Source organism: Triticum urartu, chromosome 5 (assembly GCF_003073215.2).
Source record: "Triticum urartu cultivar G1812 chromosome 5, Tu2.1, whole genome shotgun sequence".
NCBI lineage: Eukaryota > Viridiplantae > Streptophyta > Magnoliopsida > Poales > Poaceae > Triticum > Triticum urartu.
Genome location: NC_053026.1, coordinates 291,508,056 through 291,524,643, shown reverse-complemented (window position 1 = coordinate 291,524,643; position 16,588 = coordinate 291,508,056). Strand labels below are relative to the sequence as shown.

The following is a 16,588-nucleotide window of genomic DNA, read 5'->3' as shown; positions in this document are numbered from 1 at the left end:
CACCAAGCTGATCGCCGCGCTCCACAATAGCGCGGTGGGTGGCCACTCGGGCGTCACGGCGACCTATCACCATGTCAAGAAGCATTTCAAGTGGCGTGGCCTGAAGAAGGACGTGGAGGAGTTTGTGCATCAATGCGCCATCTGTCAACATGCCAAGCACGAGCACACCAAACAGGCTAGCCTCCTCGCGCCCCTGCCCATTCCTTCTGCGCCATGGGAGGACCTGACAATGGATTTTATCGAGGGCTTGCCGGCGTCCGAGAGCTGCAACTCCATCATGGTGGTCGTCGACCGCTTCACCAAGTTTGCGCACTTCGTGCCACTCCGCCACCCCTTCACCGCCGCGACAGTCGCCCGCGCGTTCTGGGACAACATTGTGAAGCTGCACGGCATCCCTTCGTCCATCGTCTCCGACCGCGACAAGATCTTCACCAGCAACCTCTGGCGCGAGCTGCTTGAGAGCGCGGGCACCAAGCTACTGTACTCAACAGCGTACCACCCGCAGACCGATGGCCAGAGCGAGCGGGTGAACCAGTGCCTGGAGATGTACCTGCGCTACGCCGTCCACGACTCCCCCAACAAGTGGCGCCGCAGGCTTCCGATGGCTGAGTTCTGGTACAACTCGACCTTCCATTCATCGCTCAAGTGCACACCCTTCAAGGCCCTGTACGGCAGAGAAGCCAATTTGGGCGCCATGGCAACCTAGGCGGATGAGGCACCAGCCGACGACGACCTGGACTGGGCAGCACATATGGATGCCATCCGTGCCCAGCTGGCGCGCGCCCAGCACCGCTTCAAGAAGCAGGCGGACAAGCACCGCGTCGAGCGCTCCTTCCAAGTGGGCGAACAAGTCCTGCTGAAACTGCAGCCCTATGTGCAACGCTCCGTGGTCTCACGCCCATGCGCCAAGCTTGCCTACAAGTTCTTCGGCCCCTACACCGTGCTGGAGAAGATTGGACCTCTGGCTTACAAGATGGATTTGCCACCGGACAGCCGCGTGCACCCGGTCTTCCACGTCTCCCAGCTTAATCCATTCACGCTGGATTACTCGCTGGTGTTCGCCGAGCTTCCCCGAGTCCAAGACCTGTCTGCTTCGACGACAGAGCCCATCAAAATTCTGGAGAGGCGCATGATGAAGCATGGAGACGCGCCCGTGGTGCAGCTCAAGATCCAGTGGTCGTCATCATCTTCGGATTTGTCCACCTGGGAGGACTACGAAGTGCTACGCCGGCGATTTCCCACAGCTACCATCTAGGAGGGGGATGCCTCGTCTTAAGGAGGGGAGAATGTCACACATAACCAGCTGTTAGTGTGCCTAAGAGCTGGCTGGTGGGCCCAGCCAGCTGGCCGGCCAAGTGGAGGCGTGGGTGACGATAAAGGGTGGCCGCATGTGGCCGTATGAAGCATGCGTGTGTAAATCACTTCTATATCTAAACTTCCCTCAGCAATCCCAACCCCTTCTCCAAGCTCATCCCCTTTCCTCACCTGCTCCCTCTCACCCTCTCTGGATCGCTGATCACCTCTTGGATCAGGGGCATTACAGCCACCCGAATCGACGCCACGCCGCTCCCTGCCCACGCCGGAAGAGAAAATACTCTCAATGACAGTGTCAGGACTGAACCAGGTGTCGATAGTTTCAGTTAACTGTAGCAGATCAAGGAAAACGCTTCAGAAGAAACGGACGGCTAAGATGACTCCTCACTGTTACCGCTCGTCGCTAGCCGTTAGATTGAATTGTGTCTTTACCGTTAGCTGTTACTGTTCCGTTTCACCCCGTTGCCGGGAGCTATCGCCTATAAAGACAGCCGGGCTGTGGCTGGCTGGAGGCATCGTGCTGTTGCTGAGAATTGCCTAGATGGCTAAGTAAACCCATATATTAATACATACATTCGAGATCTGGGCGGAACTCTCCCCTCCAAATCTCTAGATCGCATCCCGATTTCTAGCTAGTTCCTAACAAATTGGTATCATGAGCAGTCGTTCCTCGGCGGAAGTGAGTGAAATTGGGGAAATTTTTTCTCTCTAGCCAGATCCCACCCGATTTCCCACCCTAGTTCTTCTGATCGGCGATCATTCGGGTACAGATCAGTCGAGCAGGAGCGGTTGGTCGGGCACATCGCCTGATCAGTAAAATCCTGTGTCTGAGCACTGATCCGTGTACCTTGGAGGCGTGGATCATGGCGACGACAGGATCTGAAGTTGAGCGAGGGTTGCTGGGCATCTAGTGGTAAAATTCCTAAGAACCACTTCAGATCAAGGAGATGGGGCGCACAAAGGCAATTGACGAGGCAGATCTTCAAGAGATGTTGTCTCTGCGCGAGGATTTGGGAGTTTTACAGAAAGATCAAGCTCAGATGCAGGCAGATATGGCGAAATTGCATGATGATGTCCACTCTATCAGTTCCAAACGGGGCGAAATATCAGTGCAAGTGGGGAATGTTGAGCAAGTTGTGTTGGACCTAGGCAAACAACTCTCCACAATTAATGCAGTGCTGCAAACATTGGTGAAGAACCAAGTACAAAGAGAGGCTACTGATCTACCTTCCAGCTCACAGCAAGTTCCTAAATCACCAGCAGGACATCAGGAGCAAATGCAGAACCAACTACTCAGAACAGAACAACTCACGAAGCATCTAGAAGCAGAAAAAGAGAAAACTAGACAACTGGAAGAGTTGCAGATACAAAACTTACCTCCTATCAGAACAAGTAAACCAGCAGTACCTCCTGGATTTAATCAGCAGGGCAGAACAGAGCAAGCAAGTCCATTGGGAACACCTCTGATAGCTAGGCACAATGCTTATACTCCTGCATTTCAACAACATTATCAGCAAAACAGAGATAGACAGTTATGGCAGGGCTATGCAAAAACTTATGAACATGACATGCAGTGCCAGTTCATGAGATCTCTGACAAAAGGGCCTAAAATGGATTTTCCTAGATTTGAAGGTGAAGATCCAGTTGGATGGATTAGGCAGTGTAACAAATACTTCCAAATGTCTGGAGCACCAGAAGAATATAAGGTTTCTTTGGAACAATTATACATTATAGGGGAAGCAGATGTGTGGTTGAGGAGATCAGGACTGTTAAAAAAGAAAGTATCATGGAAGGAATTCTGCACTGAAATCACTAAGAGGTTCTCTGCACAGGGTTCTTATGACTTAACTGAAAAATTCAATTCAGTTAAACAGTTGAATAGCAATGTATCTAAATACACAAAGCTCTTTGAAGATCTCATGGATGAAGTTCAGGAAGAAAATCCAGAACTGGGAGAATCTTGGTTTGTCAGATGCTATGTCAATGGATTGAGAGATGGCATAAAATTCCAGATCAGACCCCTGAGACCTCAAACACTTACTGATGCATATTGGTTAGCTAAAGATGTGGAGCCCTGCTATCCACCAGTATCAACAGTTCCCAAAAGAAATACTGTTCCTTATAGCAATTACTACCAGAAATCACATGGCAGTTCTCCTCTTAAACAGAACACTACTCCCTCTACTCAGCAACAACCACCTATCAGGCAAGCTGAAATTCCTGTTAACAACACACAGAAAATCAGGAAAGTAGGAGAGTGTTGGAGGTGTGGTGACAAGTGGGTGCATGGTCATAAGTGTAAATTAGTGCCAACTGTTCATGCCATGCAGCAGGAAACAGAGGAGCAAACAACTTATGATATGGAAGAGCAACAGTTTGAGGAGCAAATGGAACTAGTATCTGAAGGAGATCAAGCTATGTTTATATCTGCCTTTGCTATGGGACAACAGTTAGCTGTACCAACACCAACAGTAATAATACATATCAATGGAAAAAGGGCAGTAGCTTTACTTGACTCTGGCAGTACTACTTCTTTCCTTAATCAGGATTTTGCAGTTAAAGCTAACTGCAACATGTTACCTGTAAAGCCCAGAAACATTTCAGTAGCTGGAGGGGGCATATTAGTATCTGATGCAGTAGTTCACAACTGTAAATTTCAGATAGCTAAACTGACATTGTCTCACAACTTCAGGGTAATACCTCTACCCAGCCATGATGTTATCCTTGGATATGATTGGTTCACTGATGTAAGTCCAGTATCATTTGACAAACCTGCACAGCAATTTGGATTCACTCATGGAGGGAAACAAACTGTATCTATAGCCATATTCTCAAGTGCTGCTAATCTGAAAGAAGTGCCACCTAAGAGAGTGGACAAACTGATGGAAAAAGGACCTGAAGTATTTCTTTGTCAGATCAATAATATATTGATGGATGCCCCTCCAGATTTCAAAACCCCTCCTCAAATACAAAAGTTACTACTGGAATATGCAAATCTCTTTGAAGAGCCAAAAACACTGCCACCACAGAGAGTTCTGGACCACAAAATTCCTCTAGTAGCTGGGGCTACTCCACCTCAGGTCAGACCTTACAGGGTTCCTCAGCACCAAAAGAAGGAAATGGAAAAGCAAATCAAAAAGCTGCTAGCTGCACACATGATAAAACACAGTCAATGCCCTTTTGCAGCTCCTGTCCTCCTAGTAAAGAAAAAGGATGGACCTATGAGGTTATGTACAGACTACAGAAAGCTCAATGCTCTCACCATTAAAAATAAATTTCCTATACCAGTTATAGAAGATTTGTTAGATGAACTCTAAGGAGCAAAATACTTCACAAGATTGGACTTAAGGTCTGGGTACCATCAGATCAGGATGTCTCCTGAAGATATACCAAAAACTGCTTTTAGAACATTTCTAGGGCATTTTGAATATCTTGTTATGCCATTTGGACTTTCAAATGCTCCTGGTACATTTCAGGAATTAATGAACACCATATTTTCCCCTTACTTGAGGAAGTTTGTATTGGTTTTCTTCGATGACATATTAATATTCAGCAAATCTCTCAATGAACACTTGGAACATATCAAACTAGTAATGGAATTGCTCAGAGAAAATCAGCTATATGCAACGATGTCCAAGTGTGTATTTGCAGTACAGCAAGTGGAGTATTTGGGTCATGTTATCTCTGAGAAAGGGGTAGCAACAGACCCCCAGAAAATTTCAGCTATAGCAGAATGGCCAACTCCTGAAAACATAACTAAACTGAGAAGTTTTTTGGGTCTGGCTAGATATTACAGAAGATTTATTAAAGGTTATGGTATAATATGCAGACCCCTTCATGACTTGTTAAAAAAGGGCAACTTCTCCTGGCAACCTGAGCATAATACGGCTTTCCAACAACTAAAACAAGCTCTCACATCTGCTCCTGTGTTGGCTCTACCAGATTTCACACAATCTTTTATGTTGGAAACTGATGCTTGTGGGAAAGGTATTGGAGCTGTGTTAATGCAGCAGGGAAGACCTATATCTTATTACAGTTCTTCTCTCTGCCCTAGAAATGTTGCTCTGTCTACTTATGAAAAAGAGGCCTTGGCCATTCTGGAAGCTCTCAAGAGGTGGAGGCACTATCTCTTGGGCAAAGAGCTAATTATCAAAACAGACCAGCAGTCACTAAAGTTTATAACTGACCAGAAAATTACTGAAGGAGTACAACATAAGTTGATGATGAAGCTATTGGAATTTAATTTCACCATCCAATATAAAAAAGGGATTCAGAACAAAGTAGCTGATGCATTGTCAAGACTGCTCCCTAAATGCATGGCCATCTCTGCTGCTACTCCTATATGGGCAGAAGAACTAGTTGACAGTTATCACAAAGACCCAGGAAGTCTTCAGTTGTTGGAGAAATTGCTACTGAAGAAAGACAACTCAGTATCAGATTATTCCCTTACAGCTGGCATTATAAGATATAAGGGAAAAAATTTGGTGGGCAATATCCCTGAGTTAAGAAACAAACTACTACTTGCACTGCATAGTTCTCCTGTGGGGGGTCATTCTGAAAGAAGAGCAACTTACCACAGAGTTAAAAGCATTTTCTACTGGCCTGGATTGAAATCAACAGTAGAGGCTTTCATTGCCGCCTGTCCCATCTGCCAAAGAGCAAAACATGAAAACTGCTTGCAACCTGGACTACCGGAGCCACTCCCTGTAGCTGACATGGCATGGCAACATATATCAATGGACTTTATTAAAGGACTGCCTAGTTCTCAGGGAAAAGATGTGATCATGGTAATAATGGACAGATTTACTAAATATGCACATTTCATCCCACTTTCTCACCCATATACAGTACTCAGTGTGGCTCAAGCTTTTGTGGATAACATAATTAGACTGCATGGCCCTCCTAAAATGATCATATCTGATAGAGACAGAATTTTTACTAGTCAACTCTGGAGAGATATTTTTGCAGCCCTTAAAGTAGAACTAAGGTACAGCATAGCATATCATCCACAAACTGATGGTCAGACCGAGAGAGTAAATCAGTGCCTGGAAACTTACTTAAGATGCACGACAACTTCAGCTCCTAAGAAATGGCTTTCATGGTTATCTCTAGCTGAATTCTGGTAGAACACTACTTACCACACAACAATCAAGATGTCCCCCTTCCAGGCTTTATATGGTTTTCCTCCACCACTCATTTCAGAGTTGGCCATTCCTGGTCCTGATGATCCAAAAGCACAAGATTTTCTGTCTGCCAAACAACAAATTTTGCAACAACTGAAAGAGAACTTGTTGTTGGCTCAGAACAGGATGAAGAAATTTGCAGACACCAAGAGAAGTGAAAGAATTTTTTCAAGTTGGAGATCATGTTTACCTCAAAATGGCACCCTATAGACTAGCTGCATTTGGATTCAGGGGAGCACTGAAGTTACAAAACAAGTTCTATGGGCCTTTTCTGGTGACACAAAAAGTGGGCAATTCTGCATACAGATTACAGTTACCAGATAAAGTGCAAATACACCCTGTTTTTCATGTCAGCCAGCTGAAGAAGCACATAGGGGACAAATCCATCCCAAGCCCTAACCTACCATTGGTGAATGCGGACGGTACAATGAAAATGGGGCCAGTCGAAGTACTTCAAGTTCATCAGGTTCAGAGACACAACGTGCCAGTGGTGCAATGGCTGATTCGATGGGTTAACTTGCCACCTGAAGATGCAACATGGGAGAACGCGGATTTCATCAAGTACACGTACCCCGAGTTCTTCAGTACCACTACACGAGCATGGCAGCGAGAAGCAACATCGTCGTGAGGCCACGTCGAAACTCAAGAAGGGGGCAATGTCAGGACTGAACCAGGTGTCGATAGTTTCAGTTAACTGTAGCAGATCAAGGAAAACGTTTTAGAAGAAACGGCCGGCTAAGATGACTCCTCACTGTTACCGCTCGTCGCTAGCCGTTAGATTGAATTGTGTCTTTACCGTTAGCTGTTACTGTTCCGTTTCACCCCGTTGCCAGGCTATGGCTGGCTGGAGGCATCGTGCTGTTGCTGAGAATTGCCTAAATGGCTAAGTAAATCCATATATTAATACATACATTCGAGATCTGGGCGGAATTCCGCAATCTCTCCCCTCCAAATCTCTAGATCGCATCCTGATTGCTAGCTAGTTCCTGACAGACAGGTGGGTCCAACACGGTAGATGATTTATGCATAATAACGTGTGTGCCGAATCCGATTTTTGCCATCACGCGTGTCAGGCTCCATAATCGTTACCGATCCGAGTCTGATTTCGCCATCACGCGTCCCAGGCTCCATAAATTCCAGCGATCCGAACCTAATGGCGATTTCAGCGGCCGAGATTTTGCAGCATCCGCTAGAGGAGTAGGTCCAGAGGATTCGAGGTGAGCGATTCTCACTTCCGCCCGCGTCCGGTCTGTCGGCTCGGTCGCCGCACTTCTCCGCGGAGGGGGGAGGGAGATTGACAGTTTTTTTCTTCTCTTTTTTTGTTTGGGACCCTATGAAAAACTAAAGTTCGCGTCTTGGCAGCAGATCTGCCTTGCCCGATCCTTGGGGGAGATCATGGCCGTGATAAAGGTGCGAGTGAGCAAACTCCGCAAGGCAAAGAGTGTTGAGGACAGCAGGCACAAGAGGGCCAATGGCGAGGCACCAGTTGAGCCTCAGCAGGTACCGCATACTATACCTCTGTTCCAAAATAATTCAAGTTCTGGGTTTGTTCTAAGTCAAAACTTGTTTAAGTTTGACCAAGTCTATAGAAAAATATATTAACATCTATAACACCAAATTAGTCTCATGAGATTATTTATTTATGAAATATATTTTTTGTACCATGTGTATTTGGTGGTTTAGATCTTACCACATTTGTGTACAGTGTTGGTCAAACTTAAACAAGTTTGACTCTTTCTTTTTGAACTTGGTTAATTTGAAATATGGCACTGCCAACTTGGCATAATAAAAAATGTGACTACAGAAAACAACCTACAAAAAATGCCATTACAAAGCTATAAGCGAAGTTAGCAGTGATGTACTCATGTTCCCAGATTTTTGACACCCATATGCCTAGCTTGTTGTCATCTTGTTTTTCGAAATTACACAAGTAGCCTTAAGCTCTTAACCATGGACTTCTCTGGAGGCAACTACATTAACCATTTTCTTGATTCAGTTGAATTTTTCCACCCATATGCCTAGCATATTACCATATTTTCCTTTTCTTAACTAGTTCCCAGATTTTGTGTTCGTTTTCTGCTGGTCTACTTAAGCCCAATTTTGCGAAGCTAACATATCTAATTTTTGTGCAGAGGGAAGTTTGTGCATTCTGCGACGATGGTGGTGATTTAATCTGGTAGGTTTATCTACAATCAAGTTTCAGCGGCTTCATCTTTAATGAATGTCCAGTTGTGATCGCGAATTCACTTTCTTTCCTCGAGAATCGTTCTCCACTGAAACTTTGACCCACTCTATAGAGCAATTTAGTTTCTTGACACATAACACGGGCATTGGTTGTGTAACGTTGTAGTTAATTAGTGTTCTTTAAGCAACAGATTCCATGTTTCTTCAACCAAACTAATGAAACTAGGAATGCTGTACTTTTCTACTCGGATAGCTGACATTCACATGATAGTTGTTTCCAAATAGATAGCACGTTCACTATGTCCAGAAATTGTTCTGTGATTCAGCCCCACCAATATTGTGATAGGCATCATGTTTGAAATGAAATATATGGATCTTCTTCAATATTGTCATCAATGTGTTTGTAACGCAACACTGAGTTATGGTTTCCAGTGTTATAGATGCAAGTTTGTTGAATTTCCTGTTGCTTTGAACGAACCGCATTCCTTGCTTTATGTCAATTTTCCTTCTTACATTATGTTTTTTTAGCTGTGATGGTGGATGTCTGAGATCCTTCCACCCAACCAAAGGACATGGTGAAAGATCAATGTGCACAACCCTTGGGCTAAATGAAGCAAAGTGGCAAAAGCATAAAGCACTAGCGGTATATGATATATTTTAGTCGTTTTTCATTTTGCACTTCTATTTATGTATAGGAGTTGACATTTTGCTTCATATTTTGAATGGTAATTCAGGAAAAGGGGTTATATTTGTGCGAGAACTGCAAGCATAAGCAGCATCAATGTTTTGCTTGTGGATTATTGGGGTCTTCAAACTTAACAGCAGGTCCTGAGGTATGCAGAACAGATACATTTCATTATCTTTCATCGATACTTTCTGTCTTTGTTTATGTCAGAAGAGATGAAGAAATGAAATTAAGTATATTGCTCAAAAGTTATAAGAAATAGGAAGCATTTCAAGATGCCTTTTTCATTATAGTATTTTCTAAGATGTTAGAAAGTAGTGCAACACCAATGTGTTGCTGTGAATTAATAAAAAACTATATACTGCATGTATAGAAATTTTGACGATCGTGCCAAATCAAACATATACATATCCCCTCGCATCCAAACCATCGGTGTCAAATCTATCACCCGGTGTATTCAAAGCTGGATGGACTGCCACCACAAATTGACATCGAGCACACCAACGCCGCACTCGATGATGATGTGCTTATTTGCTTACCTGTCAGGAAAGGTGTTGTTGAGCTCGGTCTTATACCTTCTTATCTTATCCGCCAGCTTGTATTGGGATATGCGCGTATGTCAGGACCATGTCAGAGCTTTGCAGTGAAATTAAATCTTAGAAGGCGTTTGACTTTGTGTGCTGCACATCTATACGAGTAATAATTACTCCCTCCATTTTTATTTACTCTGCGTATTAGCATTGTCTCAAGTCAAACTTTGTAAACTTTGACCAAATTTATACGAAAAATATTAACATCCACAATACCAAATCAATACCATTAGAATCATCATTGGATATATTTTCGCATCATATATATTTTTTACTGTGAAAGTTTATATTGTTTTCTATAAATTTGGTCAAACTTTGTAAAGTTTTACTTAGGTCAAAGCTAATATGCGAAGTAAATAAAAATGGAGGGAGTATAATGCTTGTGTGTTCTCATCTTATAAAATACTTAATTTTCTTACCCATTTCTTGATGGCTTTTCAGGTATTCCAATGTAAGGAGCAAAAGTGTGGGCACTTTTACCACCCGGGATGTGTTGCTAAAATACTCTACCCTGATAACAAAGCCAAGGCCACATGTTTTGAGCATTGTGTTGCTGGTGGACTGGAATTCAGTTGTCCCGTGCATAAATGTAAGCGGTGTAAGGAAGCAGAGAACAAGCATGACAAGGAAATGCAATTCGCAGTATGCAGGCGCTGTCCTACTGTATATCACCGGAAGTGCTTGCCAAGGTTTGCCTTTGCATTGCCATCCTCAACCCGGTCTCTTTTATGTAATGTCCCATTGCAGAAAATAAGAATTTCTGGTCGTCACCTTTACTTGTTTTCCAGGGATATTTCCTTGGTAGAGGACGAGGAAGAGGCTACTCCACAAAGGGCATGGGATGGCATTCTACCTGATCAAATTTTAATCTACTGCAGGTCTGTTGATTCTCCTACTTTGATCAGCCACATAATTTCTCCTGTTTTCCATTTGTCTTGGTTTCTGGTACCCTCTGTGAATTTCTGTAAATGTTTTCAGGAAGCATGAGATTCAAGAAGAGCTGGGAACTCCCAAGAGGGACCATATTGTCTTTCCAGATGCGAGAAATCCTGATGCAGCAGAAAGGCATAGAGGTGCACCTCACGGGCACGATATACCCGACGAAGACGAGCTACTCGACCGCCTAGCGTCCTGCAATCCATCTCAGTCCCCTCAGCCGGCAGAAACTGGCCGCGGTAGGGTGAAGCCCATCGATTCATTTGCGCCGAAGCACTTGTTCCTGCGTCCACAGCCAGGCTCCTGCGGTTGGCTTGATGACTGATGATCCATTCCTTGTCTCCCACCTTGCCGTGTAGAGAAACCATCGGTTACAGGCTCCCTCTTATACATTTCATGTCATCTCGAGAAGAAAAAAAGAAAATGTTATGTAGCCCTTTGTTAAGTTTAATACGTATGTCATTTCCACTATTTGGTTGGCTAGACACACTATAACATGACAATTCGCCAAATAAACATTACGTTTACCAGAATATATCCTGAGGTTCTGCCTCTGTTTTTTCTGATTTGAAAAGGAAAAAGAATAACCATGACGGGAACTTTTATTGAACTATTTCTACGGCGAAAACTTGTTGCAAGAACGTTGCTTCTAAGTACTTGGCATTTGTTTTTGTTTTTACCACAGATGGCATTTGTGTTGAATGGAAGTTAAGATTCTTCCATCAAGATTTTTTTGGGGGGACCTAGGACATTCTCTGCATTCGTAGCGGGAATTTTCAAATCAAGCAAGCTATATTGTAATACGTCCTCAAACAAATATAAGATGTTTTACAGAGGGAGTAGTATATTAGGACCACCGTACTTCTATAGGAACAAGTAAATACATGAATCCAACTCAAAAAATAAAGGGTAAATACATGAATGAAACTTGTAAGCTATCACAATGTGATTGGTTAAACCGAGGTTAAGTGAGCACATCTCGTTGAGGTTAGTATATTAGCCTTCTGGGTAACTTTTAAGGAGAAGAAAAAGGAACATTGGCACTCATACCATACCAAGTAGAATGCCTTTGGGTTTTTCTCAAAGGATGGGGATGAACACATGAATTTCCGACCTGATCAGACAGACAGACAGCCTACAAGGAGCTAGCTAAGAAGTATACCCAACATGAAAACCTGAAACCTTCCTTGGACATGAGAGCACAGAGATACTCAATTACACACAGTGATCATTTTTGGAGGGCAGGAGACATCGTTTGCTTGAGGAGTTAATTCTGCATTCATGTCTGGAACATCCTTCATATTATCGTCACCTTCCTTGAGAAAACCGAGCGCCGCCAGGCCTGTGCCATGCCTGGTGCTGCAGTCGTCGATGTCGGGACATCCTTCGAACAGGTACCCGATGTTGCTCTCAAAGGTGGCATCGTTTACGTTGAAGTACTCGCTCAGATTCATCGAGTTGCTGTTGTTGGGCCCAAAGAAGTTCTCCAATTCATAGCAAGGGCTCCACAGGTTCTCCTCGACGCCGCTGTCAAACACAAGGGGGGGACCCATGTCTCCGGTGTTGTCTGTGTCATCCACTGCAATGGGCTCGTTGACGCTACCTGGTTTCTGCGCTTCACCTGAGTTGAGCTCTTGGACTGCATTGTCACTTTGGTGATCATGTTGAAGCTCCTCTTGCAATGCTGGCACCACCTGTGGCCCCTGCTCCAGTTGTGTCAGTAACTGTGGCTGGTCCAGGTAGCGGCTAATGTCGAAGTTGGTTACGGCGTTGGCGCCTCGGTATTCGATGGCCGCAAGATCATAGGCCCTGGCTGCTTCCTCTTGGGTATCTGCAGGAAGAAAGTAGATGCACTATGGTGAGCTAAATCACAGAATTTACCAACTTGTGTCAAATTGGCTCCATTGTTCTCCCAAAGGACAAGAGTTGTTTGGTGGTATCAGTGAATGAGCGCAAGCATCAGATATCTAGAGTAGAAGATGCTGAATTTCACACCCTAGTTGCCTGAAAGACGACAGTGGATGTGGATGGGATGCTTGCTACTTTCACATGTGCTGGTCACTAGAGTTGATTGCGGTGTTTTGCTACTGCAGTAATTAACTAGAGAACTCTTGTGGCAACCTGCCCTTTAGTGGCGATCTTCTCGCCCTTTGGGGATTTTTTTTTCTTTTTTATCTCTGCTGTTAGTGTGGTGAATCATATCATTTGTGCGGTGATTTGGATCCTGAATCTTGATCTGGTCTGTTTTTTGACAGAGAGGAGGGCATGCCCCATGCACGTGAGGCGACCACTCACTGCTGAGTCAGAGAGGCAAGTGAAAAGAAGACAGGGAGAGATTGAAGATCCCTATGCACCAGCCGGTGGCATTACCACTCCCACCACGTGCTGCTCACATGCCCGCAGTATTTACTGGTAATTAGCGGTGCAGGCATTGCGTATGATCTGATCCAACGCTCTGTCTGTGTGCTTAATGTTATTCTTAGGGCAAGTTGAGCAATCCCCTTGGGATTGCACACAGGATGGTATCTTGGTCTGTCTCTCTCATGGTCCTGAATCTTGACCCTGCCACTGCCCCTTTTTTCTTCCTTTCTTTCTTTTTCAGATACATAGAAAATAAAAAGAAAGTAGAAATAAAGCGAGAACAACTAGTAATTAACATGCTAGTAGTAAAGATTATGGTAGCAGCATCAGGGTAAGGCCGGGTGTGGTGCATTGAAGGGAGGGAAACAACAAGTGCATGCCATTGAATATATGTGGGTGTTAGGTTTGATCATAAAATTCTGGTAAAAGTTAGGTGGGCAGCTGCTCTGCTCTTGCGGAATGTTAAGCAGGACGATTCTACAACGAACAATGGTAGCCTTTCAATGCCGATTAATTAAAACTGTTTTCTTGCTCAAAGGAGTAGGAGGAGGAGCTCACCAAAGGTTCCCAGGTATAGGTACTTGTTCCCCAGCACCCGCCCAATTCGCGCCTCCCACCGCCCATTGTGGTGGTGCCTGCACCCAAAATGATAAACATTTACATATATTCAGACACAACAAATCCAACTGTTTCTCTCTGAAATTTCAGCAAAATTAGTTCCCGTGTTTTGTCAAAATTAGTCACGAGAAAAAAGTTGGATGCATATTGTTGAGCCGTTTCTGTGAATTCCAGTCGAATTTCCAAACCGGCGGCCTGCTGTCGGCCAGGTTGGACTTTTTTCGACACACGAAGCTGACGGGAGAAAGAGGTAGGTAGGTGAGCCATCTGTGGCCACTCTAGATGACATGGCTGGCTGGGGTATGACGTTGCACTTTCTGCCTGCCAGCTGACGCATGCCACTGACTCCACGGTGCAGATGGATCCTAGCTGCCTACGTACCCCTATTTTGTCAGTCGACCAGAAAGGTCCCTCCTCCCGAGTCAGCACCATCCCTGTATCCCACGTAGCATACACTTGGCACTTGCATGCCACGTGTCTCTTCATGAATTTTGCATGCCTCGCAATAGTGTTACCCAAACGGAGCTGCTAATTAATGCAGTAATAGTGTAGTACCTGGCGACGCCCCTGTACTTGGAGACCCCCCTTGAGAAGCCGCTGCTCCGGCGGCGGAGGGCGGCGAGGTACTCCTCCCGTGACACCCCCTCCATCTCCGACCTCTCTTTCGCGTACTCATCCACCTGCAGCATGCGTCCGTCCATGAATTAATATAATTTCTCATGGTAAGTAACTATGTTTATTTTGTTGAGAAAAACAACAAACAGTTGTTATACAACCAGCACATTCAAGGCCGTCTTTTTATGCGTGTTGCTCATCTAGTAGTAGTGCTACTAAAACACAAGCGACATGGGCTGTCAAGACGTTACTACTCTCTCTGCTGTCACCACCATAACTCTCGAGTCAATGGTGGTGTTTGCCAAGACACACCCTGGCTCCTGCTTGTACCAAACAGGAACTGACGCAGCAACTTGGATATATATGTACACATTCATATCAATGCATTACTTTTTCTATTTCCAAGAGGAGAACAACGTACAGTGAAATTCAGTGTGGTTTCAGGGCCCCAATATTTGAGAGCTGCAAGATCGTACGCACGAGCAGCTGCCTCCTCTGTATCATAAGCCCCTGCAGAATTGACAACCAAATCGTCAACAAGCAGATTATAAGTATTTTGATTCTAAAGGAAAATTGAAGAAAAAAAATGACAAGTGACATGAATCTGCCAAAAACAGGTAGGCTGGATGTGTGTCTACAAATATGCTTGTGGGACTTACCCAGATAGACTATTGAGCCAACACAGCATCAAAGCAGAAGTAGATCGCAGTCACATGCAGATCACCAGACAAGGACCCCCACAAAAGATAACAGAAAACAAAGAGATAAAAAAGTATAATCAGAATGTCAGCCTTAATAAATTCGTTTCGCTTTACGGAAGAAAAAAATATGCTTTGTGCTAATATCAGAGATGGGAATATCAGGATCCAGAGCAGCCTCGGTCACAAGGACCTTGCAGTTTTTTATTCAGTATTAGGTACCATCCTCGTATTGCATCTCTATTTTTCCTTTGATGCTTACAAAAACAATTCTATAAATCTGAAACATTAATGCGATTTAAATCTGAAAATCAGAAGAAGTGAAGGAAAAAAATCTACCTTGCCTCCCTTTCTTCTTGTTCTGGATGGAAGTGAAGCAGTTCTTGTCCCAGAGGTGTGCCTCGAATCTGCCCGTCCACCTGTGCCTGGGTACATATTGACATGGATGCAGCTGATCAATATAAGCACTTGCCTTTCAAGGAGATAAAAAAGTAAGGAAAAACTGATTGACCGGATTAAATGAGCAGGCAGCAGTAATGCAGATTGCAGATCAACCAGCCCTCCTACTTCCTAACAACTAACAGCAGTTGACCGAATTATTCAAATGGAGCACGGCAAGAAAATCCGATGGCCGAATTCAAGAACTCCACCGGGATCATGCTTAACAGGCTCTCCGAGAGATCAGGAAGGAAAAAAGGGTGCAGACTTTTGACATGCAAGCCAAGGTTGGGGACCAACCAATTGTGCGACTCCTAATTAATCAGCGGCAATGCGCAATTGACTGGTTACTTTGCGGGCAGAGATCGAAATCAATCCACGGAATACAGGCATGATCCATACCTTGTGACCCCTCTGTAGATGGAGCTCCTCTTCCCTGCCGCGGCGGCGCCATTGGCGGAGGCGTCAGACTCCTTGCTGCTCCTGCTCGCGTCTTTCTTGGCCCGCTTGGGCGCTGCCTTGGCCTTGGCGCTCCCGGCCTTCTGCGTCCGCGCCCGCTTGCGGGGAATGGCGATCGAGGACGAGTCGGAGGAGGAAGGAGACGACGGCGACGGCGACAGCGAGCATGCCGGCGAAGAAGAAGGAGATGGCTGAGGAGGAGGAGGAGGAGGGGATCTCTTCATGATCTCTGTGCTGTGTCAATGGTGGTGGGCCGAGCGAGAGTGGGGAGTCAAGGTGGAAGAAAGAAAGTAGGCAGGGGTTTTATAGAGGGAGAAGGCTGTGCGGCCTGGTACTCTGCTCGAGGGTTTTATTTTATTTCTTAATTGTTTTCATTAAGCGCCAGCAGGCATTAGTTTCTCATGACACCTTGCTTGTTGTAATGTTGCACATAAGGGCTCATTTGCTTTAAAGCAGAAAAAACATGCACCGATGACAGCTAGCCATGGTTAAAAGGCAGGGGGGCAG

At 44.9% G+C, this 16,588-nt stretch overlaps 2 protein-coding genes across 3 annotated transcripts; one reads left to right on the top strand and one right to left on the bottom strand.

Moving 5' to 3' along the window:
* The first annotated feature begins 7,480 nt into the window (after window positions 1-7,480).
* On the top strand, window positions 7,481-11,427 carry LOC125508642 (protein ENHANCED DOWNY MILDEW 2-like). Of its 2 annotated transcripts, none has more exons than XM_048673401.1 (8): window positions 7,481-7,714; window positions 7,860-7,997; window positions 8,630-8,673; window positions 9,210-9,324; window positions 9,416-9,514; window positions 10,398-10,645; window positions 10,745-10,834; window positions 10,935-11,427. In XM_048673401.1, exons 2-8 carry the CDS (start codon window positions 7,893-7,895, stop codon window positions 11,215-11,217), a joined length of 984 nt encoding a protein of 327 aa, XP_048529358.1. In that variant the 5' UTR covers window positions 7,481-7,714; window positions 7,860-7,892; the 3' UTR covers window positions 11,218-11,427. The 2 variants fall into 2 exon arrangements, with proteins under 2 accessions (XP_048529358.1, XP_048529356.1); XM_048673399.1 differs by having other exon boundaries at window positions 7,483-7,714; window positions 7,863-7,997.
* A 429-nt stretch (window positions 11,428-11,856) lies between these two features.
* On the bottom strand, window positions 11,857-16,371 carry LOC125508641 (AP2-like ethylene-responsive transcription factor At1g79700). The gene is made up of 7 exons (XM_048673398.1): window positions 16,025-16,371; window positions 15,524-15,609; window positions 15,146-15,154; window positions 14,908-14,996; window positions 14,427-14,551; window positions 13,812-13,888; window positions 11,857-12,723 (listed from the first exon to the last, which is right to left on the bottom strand). The coding sequence occupies exons 1-7, from the start codon at window positions 16,303-16,305 to the stop codon at window positions 12,104-12,106; spliced, it is 1,287 nt and encodes a 428-aa protein (XP_048529355.1). The 5' UTR covers window positions 16,306-16,371; the 3' UTR covers window positions 11,857-12,103.
* Between the last annotated feature and the right edge of the window lie 217 nt (window positions 16,372-16,588).

Coding starts and splice junctions, on each gene's coding strand:
- LOC125508642 (XM_048673401.1), top strand. CDS start 7,893: ATGGCCGTGATAAAGGTGCGAGTGAGCAAACTCCGCAAGGCAAAGAGT. Junction 9,515..10,397: donor ACTTAACAGCAGGTCCTGAG/GTATGCAGAACA, acceptor ATGGCTTTTCAG/GTATTCCAATGTAAGGAGCA. Junction 10,646..10,744: donor CACCGGAAGTGCTTGCCAAG/GTTTGCCTTTGC, acceptor CTTGTTTTCCAG/GGATATTTCCTTGGTAGAGG.
- LOC125508641 (XM_048673398.1), bottom strand. CDS start 16,305: ATGAAGAGATCCCCTCCTCCTCCTCCTCCTCAGCCATCTCCTTCTTCT. Junction 14,552..14,907: donor AAACCACACTGAATTTCACT/GTACGTTGTTCT, acceptor CGCATGCTGCAG/GTGGATGAGTACGCGAAAGA. Junction 12,724..13,811: donor CCTATACCTGGGAACCTTTG/GTGAGCTCCTCC, acceptor TTCTTCCTGCAG/ATACCCAAGAGGAAGCAGCC.